This window comes from Taudactylus pleione, unplaced genomic scaffold (assembly GCF_031769625.1).
Source record: "Taudactylus pleione unplaced genomic scaffold, aTauple2 ptg000726l, whole genome shotgun sequence".
NCBI classification, from domain to species: Eukaryota; Metazoa; Chordata; class Amphibia; order Anura; family Myobatrachidae; genus Taudactylus; species Taudactylus pleione.
The window spans coordinates 3,339,922-3,352,396 of record NW_028285128.1 but is presented as its reverse complement, the minus strand read 5'-3'; the positions used below and the strand labels follow the sequence as shown (position 1 = coordinate 3,352,396).

General features: G+C 40.3%; 1 protein-coding gene across 1 annotated transcript in view; it reads right to left on the bottom strand.

Annotated features, from left to right (window-relative positions):
* CACNG2 (calcium voltage-gated channel auxiliary subunit gamma 2) overlaps nt 1-9,724 on the bottom strand; it is a 167,305-nt gene extending 157,581 nt beyond the window's left edge. The window contains exon 1 of the mRNA XM_088456876.1: nt 9,449-9,724. Within this exon, the coding sequence (XP_088313002.1) occupies nt 9,449-9,659 (211 nt within the window). The 5' untranslated portion in view covers nt 9,660-9,724. The remainder of the gene's footprint in view (nt 1-9,448) is intronic.
* Nucleotides 9,725-12,475: the final 2,751 nt, after the last annotated feature.

Below are 12,475 nucleotides of genomic sequence, written 5' to 3'. Positions count from 1 at the left end.
AGAGCCCTGCCGTCCGGTGGAAGGAGACGGACATGGGTGAGAGATCCGAAAGCATCCCTCTTCGCAACCCGAACCTTCTTCCCATAGGGAAGAAGCAGGTTGTGATGCCAGAGCAGGAGCCTTCACCATCTGAAGATGGAGAATGCTCCTGCGGTCAAGCTCCAAAAATATTATAGGACAGCGGGCCATTCCGCGAGAGGAAGGTAAGTAGGAGATATCTGTGATAACTCCTGCTTTACCTTCTTGATGAATGGCCCGATAACTTAAATTTCACAATTGCAGGTGAAAATGTGTATTTTCAACAGCTTTTGTGAAAATTAAGTGATGATGAATAGGCCCCATAAACTCCTAGTAGGCAATTCAATTCAGCATGATGCTGAATTTCCCCAGGAAGGAGTTTCCTGAGTTATTCAATTGACCGCGCTGTTACAAGTCCGACTAGAACCACTTGAGTCTGAGAATGCCAGTTACCGCATCTTAAACTGGGTGTTTAGTCGGTATTTTCCGACTAAAGTGCCGGTCGCGAAGCTATTAATGCCGCACTAAGCCGGAAAACAACATCACCGTCATCACTTAAGTTGGATTTCTGCTTGCACCTCAGGAGGGTACGAGCAGAAATCCTCTAGTTGGACTAAACAGCTCGGTCAATTGAATGGCTCCGGGAAATCCTGCCCGGGGCTGTTCAGCATCGCGTGAATTGAATTGTCCCCATACAATTTAAATACTCACATTCAATTAATTCATTTTCATTTGTAAGAGAAAAACAAAACAGACAGGGAAAAGAAAAAAGACCACCTATCCAATTCTGCTGCCATTAGCACAGGCTGTGAGGCTACCTCTGCCCATTATGTGCATTATATCTTTATATCTTTATAACACCAATGACTTCTAAAGTAATGTTTTAATTTATATTGATATGGGGTCTATTCATCATCACAAAAGCTTATTTTCACCTGCTTTTGTAGAAATTAAGTTTTCAGCCATTCATCAAAAAGGTAATGCAGGAGATATCGCAGATATCTTCTGCTTATCATTCTCTCCCGGAATGGCCCGCTGTCCCCATACACTAGTATGGGGACAGAATTTTTGGAGCTTGGCTGCGGGAGCATTCGCCATCTTAGGATGGCATTTGCTCCCTCAACCCACTTCTTCCCTATGGGAAGGAGCGCCGGGTTGTGAAGAGGGATCCTTTTGCCTTTCCGCCAGACGCCAGGGCTTTTGTGCGCCTTACAGGTCCTAGTTTCACTGCTCCGAAAAGAGCAGTGAAAAGACTCGGGGAGACAGATGATCTTTGGATAAGCTGTCTCCGCACCGGAGCAATTTATCATTGTCGCGTCGAGTTGGAATGTTAATTATCAGGGCCCTATATCCATAGAGCCCATGTGGAAGACTTATGGGATGTAGTCTAAAGGTCAACAATGACAATACCGACATTCCTAATGTTGACACCACAGTGTTGACAGTTATAATGGTGACATTGTTAAAATGACAACAGGCAACGTGTCGTTATTCTGGGAATGCCGACAGGTGAAATGTTAAATTTGTCAAAATGCTGACATAACATTCCCAACCCCATTCTGCCATAGTATGGATTAGATATCTCACGTTCATAGCGATGAATGCGTGTGTAATAATGAGCTTATTCTCTACTTGTTTGCATGTAAATACTAACCAATTAATTTGTACGTGCATCTTCTATTCTTACAATTTGTGGAACATAATGTGACTTTTTCTCACAAGATATTTATTTGAAGCAAATTCCCATACTTTTTTTTAACCAAAAGAATTGCACATAAGTACTAGTACAGTAGATGCATTGGTACTGGGACTCCTAGTTAATGATATAAAAAGTACCAGTTACCTACACATAGGCAGGGAAGCCATAATTATGGGTGGAGCCAAAAGCCACGAAAATGCACTAATTTAATCAATTCAATAGAAATGAGTGACATCACTAATCCTGGCTTCACACTGTGTAACATCTGCAGTGATATCGGTAATTCTTTCAGTATTAGATCATGTGTGTTCCCAAAACTGCTCCCATGACTGATAATAATCTGATGGAAATTCAGTCATTACATTACCACTATTCTATTGACCTGTGAGTGAGTCATCCTCAGTGATGCTGGAAGACATTCTAGTGCTTGGCTTCACTGCCGGATATTGTTCATTTCAGTCCTAACATAAATGGCCCCACTAGATCCTGATCATGTTGTTCAGTTCTCGGTCCAAGTGGCAGGACCATAATGTGTGGGGCCAGTATTAAGCAAAAGGTGCAAAACCTAACAAGAAATGGATGACTTCATTGACATATCAGACATGTAGTGAGGCTTAGGCAGGCCTAGTCTTCAGATAGCACTTTAACGTAAACATACATTTCTTAAAGCTTGGCATATTTATTTTTGTTTTTATGCATAAACAAAAAGTGAAGCGATAACGGCGCATGTGTGGTATCTATAAATTATATATATAGGAGAGTCGTGTGGATATCTTCATAAATGCACAATTTATTATACACAATAAAACAACACTAAAATATATATATTATATATATATATATATATATATATATATATATATGTAATATAAATGCACAATAAAGAATAAAAATTGCTAATTAGCATATATGCAATTAGCATGATTGTTCTTTCTCAGAGGTACATCTCCCACAAATTGGTTTTAAGAATGTGATGATAACATGTAAAGTTCCATATAATTACCGGTTTTACCACTCTTGTAAATATAGATGAGATACGGGATGTGTCCAAGGTGGGTTACTAATATCCTGCAGCCTGTGCAGTCCCTTTTTCCTTAGTCTCCAAAAACACAGTTCATAACAGTGGGTTCCAGATGACTGGGTATTCAGCCCGTGTGATCTCTGTGTCCCGCGCTCCCAGATAGCACAAGATGTGCAAGTGTGGCTTCAGCGTGTATTCCGGTTTGAATAAGGATATTCCAAAAGTGAAGTTTAGTAGATTCCGTGTGGGGAGACCTCTCTATTCTCAGACTGACGCGTTTCTCTGTACCAGACAGCTTTATCAAAGGCAATGAATTCATTGCCTTTGATAAAGCTGTCTGGTACAGAGAAATGCGTCAGGCTGAGAACAGAGAGGTCTCCCCACACGGAATCTACTAAACTTCACTTTTGGAATATCCTTATTCAAACCGGAATACACGCTGAAGCCACACTTGCACATCTTGTGCTATCTGGGAGTGCGGGACACAGAGATCACATGGGCTGAATACCCAGTCATCTGGAACCCACTGTTATGAACTGTGTTTTTGGAGACTAAGGAAAAAGGGACTGCACAGGCTGCAGGATATTAGTAACCCACCTTGGACACATCCCGTATCTCATCTATATTTACAAGAGTGGTAAAACCGGTAATTATATGGAACTTTACATGTTATCATCACATTCTTAAAACCAATTTGTGGGAGATGTACCTCTGAAAAAGAACAATCATGCTATATTGCATATATGCTAATTAGCAATTTTTATTCTTTATTGTGCATTTATATCACATATATATATATATATATATATATATATATTAGTGTTGTTTTATTGTGTATAATAAATTGTGCATTTATGAAGATATCCACATGACTCTCCTATATATATATATAATTTATAGATGCCACACATGCGCCGTTATCGCTTCACTTTTTGTTTATGCATATTTTCTCCCAGAGAGACTACTCTGGTATACGGCAGCAATTTTAGAGTGTGAATAATATATCAATTTGTATAAAAAATTTAATTATTTATTTATTTTCACTAAAACATATCTAGACTGATTCTAATAGCGCCTTACAAACGATATTGGTTTTCTTCTTTTTGTTTTTCTTTTTTCCATTTCTTCTGCACAAGATGACTACCGATTCAATGAAAACTATGGCTGAGAGGTTTCGGCTAATGCAACATCAGCATGCAGGATGCATAATCGTTAGTTTTTGCACCCTTCATCTATTACAGTCTATACTACACACAACACAGGCAAAACAAGGTGGGAAAACACAAGACATTTCTTAAGGACAGGGATCACCAAATGGCTTTTTACTCATACATATGAATTGATGTTGTTGGATCAATCCCTTTAGTATTTTCCGAAAACTACCCTACACCATTGTTTGAATAGGCAGTTGTCTGTTATGGTTCTTCCTAGTTTCAGCACTATCTACAACAACTCTGATTATTTTCTATCCATCAGAAGATACATCGAGGAGGATTAATATGTCTGCTAAATGATCTGATCTGGTTAAACATCATTAGTCTGAACTCCATGCATAGAATTTTTCAAAAGCCCTCGGAGTCAAGCCTGAACCCAAGAAGAGTAAGCTTGCCACATTCACCATAACTACTATAATATATATATATAAATATATATATATATATATTTACACAAATAAAAGAGGCCATTTCTGTTAATCAATGGTATGCCTGTGTAGGAGTCACACAACAGTTAAAGCTGGCAGATATAATAAACTGACTCCTGGCTCTGTTCTAAGGACAGGGCCTGGGTCCTTGGTACCAGGGACTTGCAGTGCCACTACAGATCCTCTTGATGCAGAACACATTAAGGCTGATATTGCCTATTGTGCTTTCCCATCTTTTGAAGATGGTTATTTTATGACATGTGTATGTCTATAAAACCCTCAAACAATGAAAATCTAATGATAAGACCTCATTATGCTATCATCATGTACAGCCGGATGCCTAAAGGTGACCTTTCCATATTTAATGCTCACTTTTACTATTCAGAGTCCTAATGCCTCGAACGAGGCAATCTGCCTGTTGTTCATACAAAGCAAAATCAACGTTTTCATTCACTCATCATATCCTTCCTTGATTGCTCCTACAATTGATTATCCCCATTGCAATTAATCTAAAACACTGGCAGGCTAATTTATACAACAGCTACCGAAATGATGCAAATACCCACACTGGCATTTTATCTCTTCAAGACTAAGATGCAACGCTATGTCTCTGACCTTCAAAGCCCTGAGTGAAACTTCACCCCCTTACATCCCAATCTTCATCTGTAAATAATTGCTAATGCTTTGTCAGTGATCAGAGCATCTCATTACCACATCTTATTTTCATTCAGTCTGTGCCACTATATTTCTGCTGCAACCCACATTGAATTAGAAACCTCATTTCCAATTTTAAATACTATGTAACTCTCAGAGCGAAATTGCTGTAAATAATCTGTCATATATTTTTTTATCATTTGCTGATCTGATTAACCTAATGTTGTCTATTTATTATGAACACAGACATTGTAATCAAGTATATATTATTCTCCAGGAAAAACTATTACCACTTCTTATAAAATATTGGGTGATTTGACTTACAAACCAATGGGCTAGTCATAGGTAAAGGGCATACGTGAGGTCACAGGGCTGACAGTCTTCTAAAGAACAAATATCTGCAGTCAATGGTAATAGCACACTTGACTGCCCACAAGTACAGAAGAGTAGGGTAAGTGCAGATCCACTGGCTACAGCACAGTACAAGAGGCTGATTGCAGTGACTTTATTAGAATATGAAGGTCTTTGGCCAGTGATCTTTCCTGACAGTAAAGTTTGTGAGCCAGGATCATGTCTCACTATAAGGATACAGAACTGCTCTCTCTTCCTTCCCTCTTTCTTGGTCCTCCAACTCTCTAAAGGTCTACTTCTCTCTTCCTTCTTCTTTTCCTCCCCCTGTCTCACACCCACCCTTCCTCCTTCCCACTTCTCCCCCCTCTTTCCCTCACCCTCCTCTTTCCTCCCTCTCTCTTCCACACACCCTGTGCAGTCTTTGAAAATTAGACAATCCCCTATTAACCAGCCAGTTAAACTGAATTTTGCGCATGGTTCCTCTCCCCTCCACTACCCATCTCCTCCTAAAATCTAGACACCTGCACTCTATTAACCATGTGCTGCCCAAAATCCATATATGCATCCCCTTAGCTCATGTAATTCACAACTGTAACCTTATAACAATACCCCACCATTTCATCTGTCTCCTCTGCTCTGCCACCCTTCTAAAAAGGTGTAACTCCTTCAATGCCAGAGGTGCTCACAACCACTGGCAATAGAAAGGTTAATGAAAAGGACGGCCGGCTGCCTAAACACCATTCCTACAAGCATCTTATAAATGTTTAATTGTAACCACTAGCCACTTTGGGGACACATAATAAATACGAGCATCAATTGAAAAGGTTTCCTGGAAGGAGGGGAGGTGGGAATGAGGTGTTGTGGATGGTAGCGGCGGTGGAGTGAGGGAAAGGGAGGGGGGCTAAGATCTATCAGGGTGAATTCATAGCTATTGATTTTCCTCTGGCTGGGGAGGGACAGCATATTCTATTCAGTGCAATGTTCCTCTGCAGATTATGTTAAGAGGCAGGCTTGGCTGAGGAGAGGCTCAGCGGATGCGCTATGCGTGTTTAATGCGTCAAACTGTTCTCATCGCTCAATGGAGACACTTAGCAATTCAGAGCATGTCCCATCACAGCCTAGCTCCAGAGGAGGAAGGGCCAAAATGTCCCACAGGCTGACAGCCTAGGCTGGAGTCTGTGTGTGTGTGTCTGCCTTGTGTAGGTGACATTACACTAAGAATATGTGTGTGATAAAATAAACTTAATGCTATATCTAAGAGCAACATTACATACATTACACATATATTATACATATATATATATATATATATATATATACACACACACTACATACATATATGCATAATCATAGCCTATATGTATTATTGCCTGGATTATTACAATTTATTTAACTTTCGTTTGCCTTTTTGTGACAAAATATTGCTTGTACATAGATTGAAAGTGTAAACCATTATATACTTTTTTTTACGTGCATGCTGGTAATTATGAGATATTTGCATAATAATCCCTCTATGTACATTCCAGTATGTTTTTGTTTTGAGATACTACTGTGTGGTTCTTTCAATATGGCAATAAAGTAAATGAGAACTGACATATGTGTATATTGTATGTGTAAACGTCCATGTGTTTATTTGTTTAACTTCAAGAAAATAAGCTGCAAGTGTAGTAGTGTTTTATTTTTCATTTGCACTGGATGATAAGCATGAATCTGTGATGTGTGAAAGGCAGATCTTATTCTAAGTAGGTGAGTTTATTTGACCTATGCAGGCACCATTCATGCATGTATAGCTTGAGTCTGCACTACTTGTATGTGCACTATATGTACATATTGAGTGAGCAGTGAATTAGGTTGTTGTGGCTCAGGGATGTAATTTTTCTTTCAGTTGGTCTGCTTGTGTAATGTTAGATCTGTATCTTCTTGCACAAGTGTTGTGTAATGCATGTTTTGTATATTAGTGTTTATTATGTATTTGTGTGCTGTGATGGTGCCTCATGCCAGTACCAAAAGCATCATACTTCATTGCTATTTTGGTATATTTGTAATGCAGTGCAACTTATGTGTTGCATGTTTTTGTGCAGATAGTGGTTTTCTTAAAACTGTTGTTGTGGTGTGGAAGTATTATGAACATTTGCACAACTATCTGCATATATGTAACTCACATCTATGTTGTGTAAGTTACAACAGGAATCAAAAGTGTATCTTGTCTAATAGGGTATAGATAAGCACATCAGTATGATTAACTCTATTTTGTACAAATCTGATGAGATAATAGAGGGTTTCTGCTATAATATGCCAGTTGTGAAATCATGTCCAATCCCTTGGCAATTGTGCATGAGCAGACTTATTGAGTGCTATTTAGATTTGGTCAAATCTATCTGACCATATTTAAATGTGTGCAGTGTGAAAATTAGTATGTGTGTGGGAGGTATAACCATTATGTTGTTTTCAAAGCATTTGTGAACATATGTGACTAAATTTTGCGTATGTAACTAGGCAAGGTCTGGACCCTGCATATGGTGTGTGGTGTTTGTATGTGTATGTGTGTGTGCTTGGCATACTCTATATAGTGTGTGTATCTCGGTATATGCTCATGGACATGTGTGGTTGCAATCTGTTCCCCAAAAAGTCAGCAATAGCAAATAAACACACACAAAGGCACAATTGTACATATAATATCACACACAAATAGCCTGAACCTACAGTATCTACAGGGGCTACTTATACAATTGCTTTTATTCTGCTCAAATCTTATGTATTGTTTTGGGAATAAAGATTATTGAGTTTTGGATATTGTAGTACAATACTGAATTTACCATATGTTGAATAAATACATCCGGTCTCTCCCTCTCTCACACACATAGATACAGTGTACACACACATCTGCCGTGCTTCAGGCAGAGAGAGAGATAAAGAGAGTGTCTGTGTGTGAATATATATGTGTGTGTATGTATGTGCATACTGTGTGTTGTAAGGCTGGATTGCTGACCTGCAGTGATTGAAGAGGGGAGTTGTGGGGGAGGGGGTGGGTGGTCTGTATACCACTGTACTAATCATACTGTTACCTCGCTCCGCCTGGCACACAATCCTCGTCCCCTTCAACAGGGATGCGTTTAACCCTTTCACACACACAGCCATGGATTGCAGGGCTTTCTGGCATGGCCCATGTCTGAAGGAGGGGCAGCTGAGGGGCTGCACTGAGTTGCAGTCTACCATTGATGACCCAGCCACCAGCAACACATTCAGTAAAAGAGGGGGACAGTGTCAGGCAAGGATAGGAATAGTCAAAGGCCTCTTGAAGGCTTAAAACTTTTAACATAATTACCACAATGGGTCCACACCAACAATATAACGTCACTTAAATGAACTAATTAGTTAACAGCAGACAGATATAAATTTCCACCATACTTTAGACCATAGCCACTTATTAACCCTACCTGTGCCATGAAACCCACAAAACACACACTTTACAGTATGTCACTAAAAAATATTCACCATTTGCAGCTATATACACTGCCTGAAGCATTGCAATTAGGAGGCTTTCAATGATATACAGGTGTATTTTAGGCCTTTCCTCCAGTTAACCTATTGTTACTAATATCTTGATCAGCAATATTTGACATCCATTTTGCATATGTAGGTTTAGCCAGCACAGGTATGGTTCCAGAGCCTGCCATTGATTACCCTGCTGGAAAGCCAAGCATGCTGCCTCTCTCCTCTCACATCTTGTGCAGATCAGAAATACACACAATGGACCCAGAATAGTGTATTCTACACACCTTTTACTACACTCTGTGCCCCACTGCTTCCATCTTAACAAAACCTATCATTCACATCATCACAATGAACGCCTGAAGTGGATCAGTCTCTCCCCAATCACCCTCCTCCCTCCCCCCTCCAGTTTATTAGCTCAGTCTAGCCGCCCCTTGTTTAAAAAAATGAAATGCTAAGATGGAGGAATATGTAGTTTTCTGAGTCAGGAGAGAGGGAGGGGAGCAGGATAGCAGAAGAGGAGGGTGAAAATGTAAGATAGGAAAAGGGTCTTATCCAGTCACCAAAATACCTTCAAGGCAACATGTTCTCCACAATCCAGAATGGGTCATGACTTCTTCATTCTTTTTGCTGGTTTCGTTTTCACTTATAGATTTGCTCTTGCAGACCCCTCTAGAGTATAACCAGTAGTCTGTGCCCACAGCAATTGTCATTAAACTGAATGCAGCAAATGCTCCCACAGTGGTTAAGAGCATCTGAACACCTCTATCAAACAGACCCATAATTCTTCATTCTATAGACATCCAACAGTCTTCTGGTTTTGGGGGTGACAGGAGATAAAGATGAGGGAAGGTGAGGGATTTTTAGCTAGCAATAATGCTGGATGTTGCCCAAAAAAGATGAGGTATCCACAGAGAAATATACCAAAAGTAAAGCTGGAAGGCTTGTTGATGGATAGCTCGTTGTCTATCAGATCATGTCCAAATGCAGGTTTGCAAAAAAAAAAAAAAAGGAAAAAAAAAAAAAAAAAGAAAATAAATAGTGCAGACAGACACAAGCACACAGGGAACCAGCAGTGCTAACACACCGATATGGTATAATCTCTCTAATCCCTTTTCCTAAAATTCTGATCTTCAGTTTCCATAAGTGATGGCTAATTGTGTAGCTCTTTTCTGCAGGAATAAAAATGCAGTATTTTCATCACCAACCTTCAGCATCTGGACCAAGGCAGGGGGAGATTATAGGGTTAGGAATGCAGGGTCTGCTTTCCTTATTTTCATCTGCAGCCTGCGCCATGTAAAGCGAAAAAAATATTTTTTTTCTTCTTGTTTTTTTTTCTCTTGCTCTTGAAAGATATTTCTATTCTTCCTTCCCTCTGGTGTCTGGCGTGTGTGTGTCTCTGGTAAAGTGTGGGATTCCTCCCCTGCTGTTGATTACACCATAAGTCTCCTCTGGATGCTGTAAGGTTTGGCTTGAGACGGACTGCGGGTTTTGCAATCCATGGTTCTACAGCTGAAGATCACTCTGAGGCCCCCACTTAGATGTCCTGGGAGGGAGGCAGGCTTGCTGTGTAGGGTGGGCTGCTGCATGGAAGTGATGCTACAGCTGGAGACTGTCTATTGCCTTTGCCTCTGCTGAGCTGAGGACGTGGTGCTGAAATGGACAGCTCCTAGGCACCAGTGCTGCTGGAGAGCACTTTCATGTAGGACCTCCTGTACTGGAACAGCCAGCTGGTGTAGACCTTCATGTCCCTCCTCTCTCTGCTGTCCTAAGTCACCACCCCTGCTCAGCTTCTAGGAGCGGGTGTCAATTTCTGCAGCCCCCCTTCTCTTATTCACCCCCCTTTCTAAGTTCTTCAGCCAAAATGTATCCCAAACTCTTCCCTATGAGCAACTGCACCTCAAGTTACAATCTTTGCACAGGTTGTCTTTCCCTGATTTTATTTCTTCATTCATTTACCTATTCATCCAAACTGCATTCATAAATACAATCAGGAGGAAAAAACTTCAGTCAGGCATTTTTATCCCTCGAGGCTGTCATCTATATCCCCCATCGTCTGCTTTTTTATTCTATGATCCGGTGAACTCATACCTTTAAAATATTCTTTCATAACTGTCTCTAACACACAGGGGGAGGGGAGCAGTGATATCCCGCCCCTTTCTTTTCTCTCTGCTCAGTTTTAGTTAATGAGAATCAGCTGTGAAATAAAACCCTATATAGCTCAATGGGTTGCATTTAGGTTGCCTCTTTAAGCAGAGACCATTTAACCCCAAAGACTCTAGAGAGATGTGCAGGTTGACTCATATACATACTCAGAGTAGCTTAAATCTGTTTAACTCTGTGCTGCTGGCTGGTAGCTTCTGCAGCAGCACCCCCTGTTAGAACCAGTGGGGTTATGCAAGGGAACGTTCTCAGTTGCAATCTCAAAAGAGCACTTTCTCATCGCTGTCCTACATTGGTAGTTAAAGATATTACGGTATCTCGCAAGCCTGTCGCTTAATTATTTCCAAGTTAATTGGGATAATCATCCTAGTATGCTAACAACCCAGTTCCAGCATGCTGAATGCTTGGGGAGAGGTGGAAGGGGTGAGGAAAGGATGGGAATATTAACCCTTAGTTGGTGGAGCAAGCAAGATAACTGACTTTATTTCTTACTACTATACTAATGTATGTACAGGCTGTTGTAGAAAATAATACTATATGAAAAGTAAATTTCCTCACTCAGGGATCAAGGGAATCAGCATAGGTAGAGGAAATTATGTGAGGTACACATGTAATGATGGAGTAACACACAGTACATAGGGACTTTACCTGCATAAAGCTGGATTCTCTAGCACCGATGTCTGGCTGTTCAGTTCTTTAAAGTACATCAAACTAAAACTTATTGCAGGGCAGCAGCATTTCTCCTTTCCTATTGGAAGAACAGGGTGGATCGGTGGGTTCTATGCTGATCGTAGTATGGTCACAGCAATCAGCCTAATTCTGCCCCAAATGCTGGAAAAAGGTAAATATATGGAGACAACATATTTATGGACACTGTGCATCCTGGTTTATTTCGAGCACTGGTTCTCAAACTCGGTCCTCAGGACCCCAAACAGTACATGTTTTCCAGGTCTCCTCACAGAATGTGAGTTGAATAATAAGTTCCACCTGTGAATCTTTTAAAATGTGTCAGTGAGTAATGAATACACCTGTGCTCCTGCTGGGTGACCTGGAAAACATGAACTGTGTGGGGTCCTGAGGACCGAGTTTGAGAACCACTGATTTAGAGGTATCCACGTTGCTTATTTTCCTGCAAAACGTCCTAATATTGCACATCCTCGAATCTGGCAAAGGGAGCATGGGCTATTATTTTGAGTAGAGGACAAAACACATTTATAGGCCATGTAATTAAACATTAAAATGTACAAATGTGACAAATGGAATAAATAAGTAATTAAGACATACTTAAGGATACAGGATGCTGTGTCTTCCATTTATCTTATGTTACGAAGAATAAAAGAAAGAACTAATTAAGGGGGTCATCCTAGAGTTCTAGGGTCTGATTCAGATCCCCATGCAGTGGCAATATTTCCGCAGTTTGAGCACTTGCTAGCCA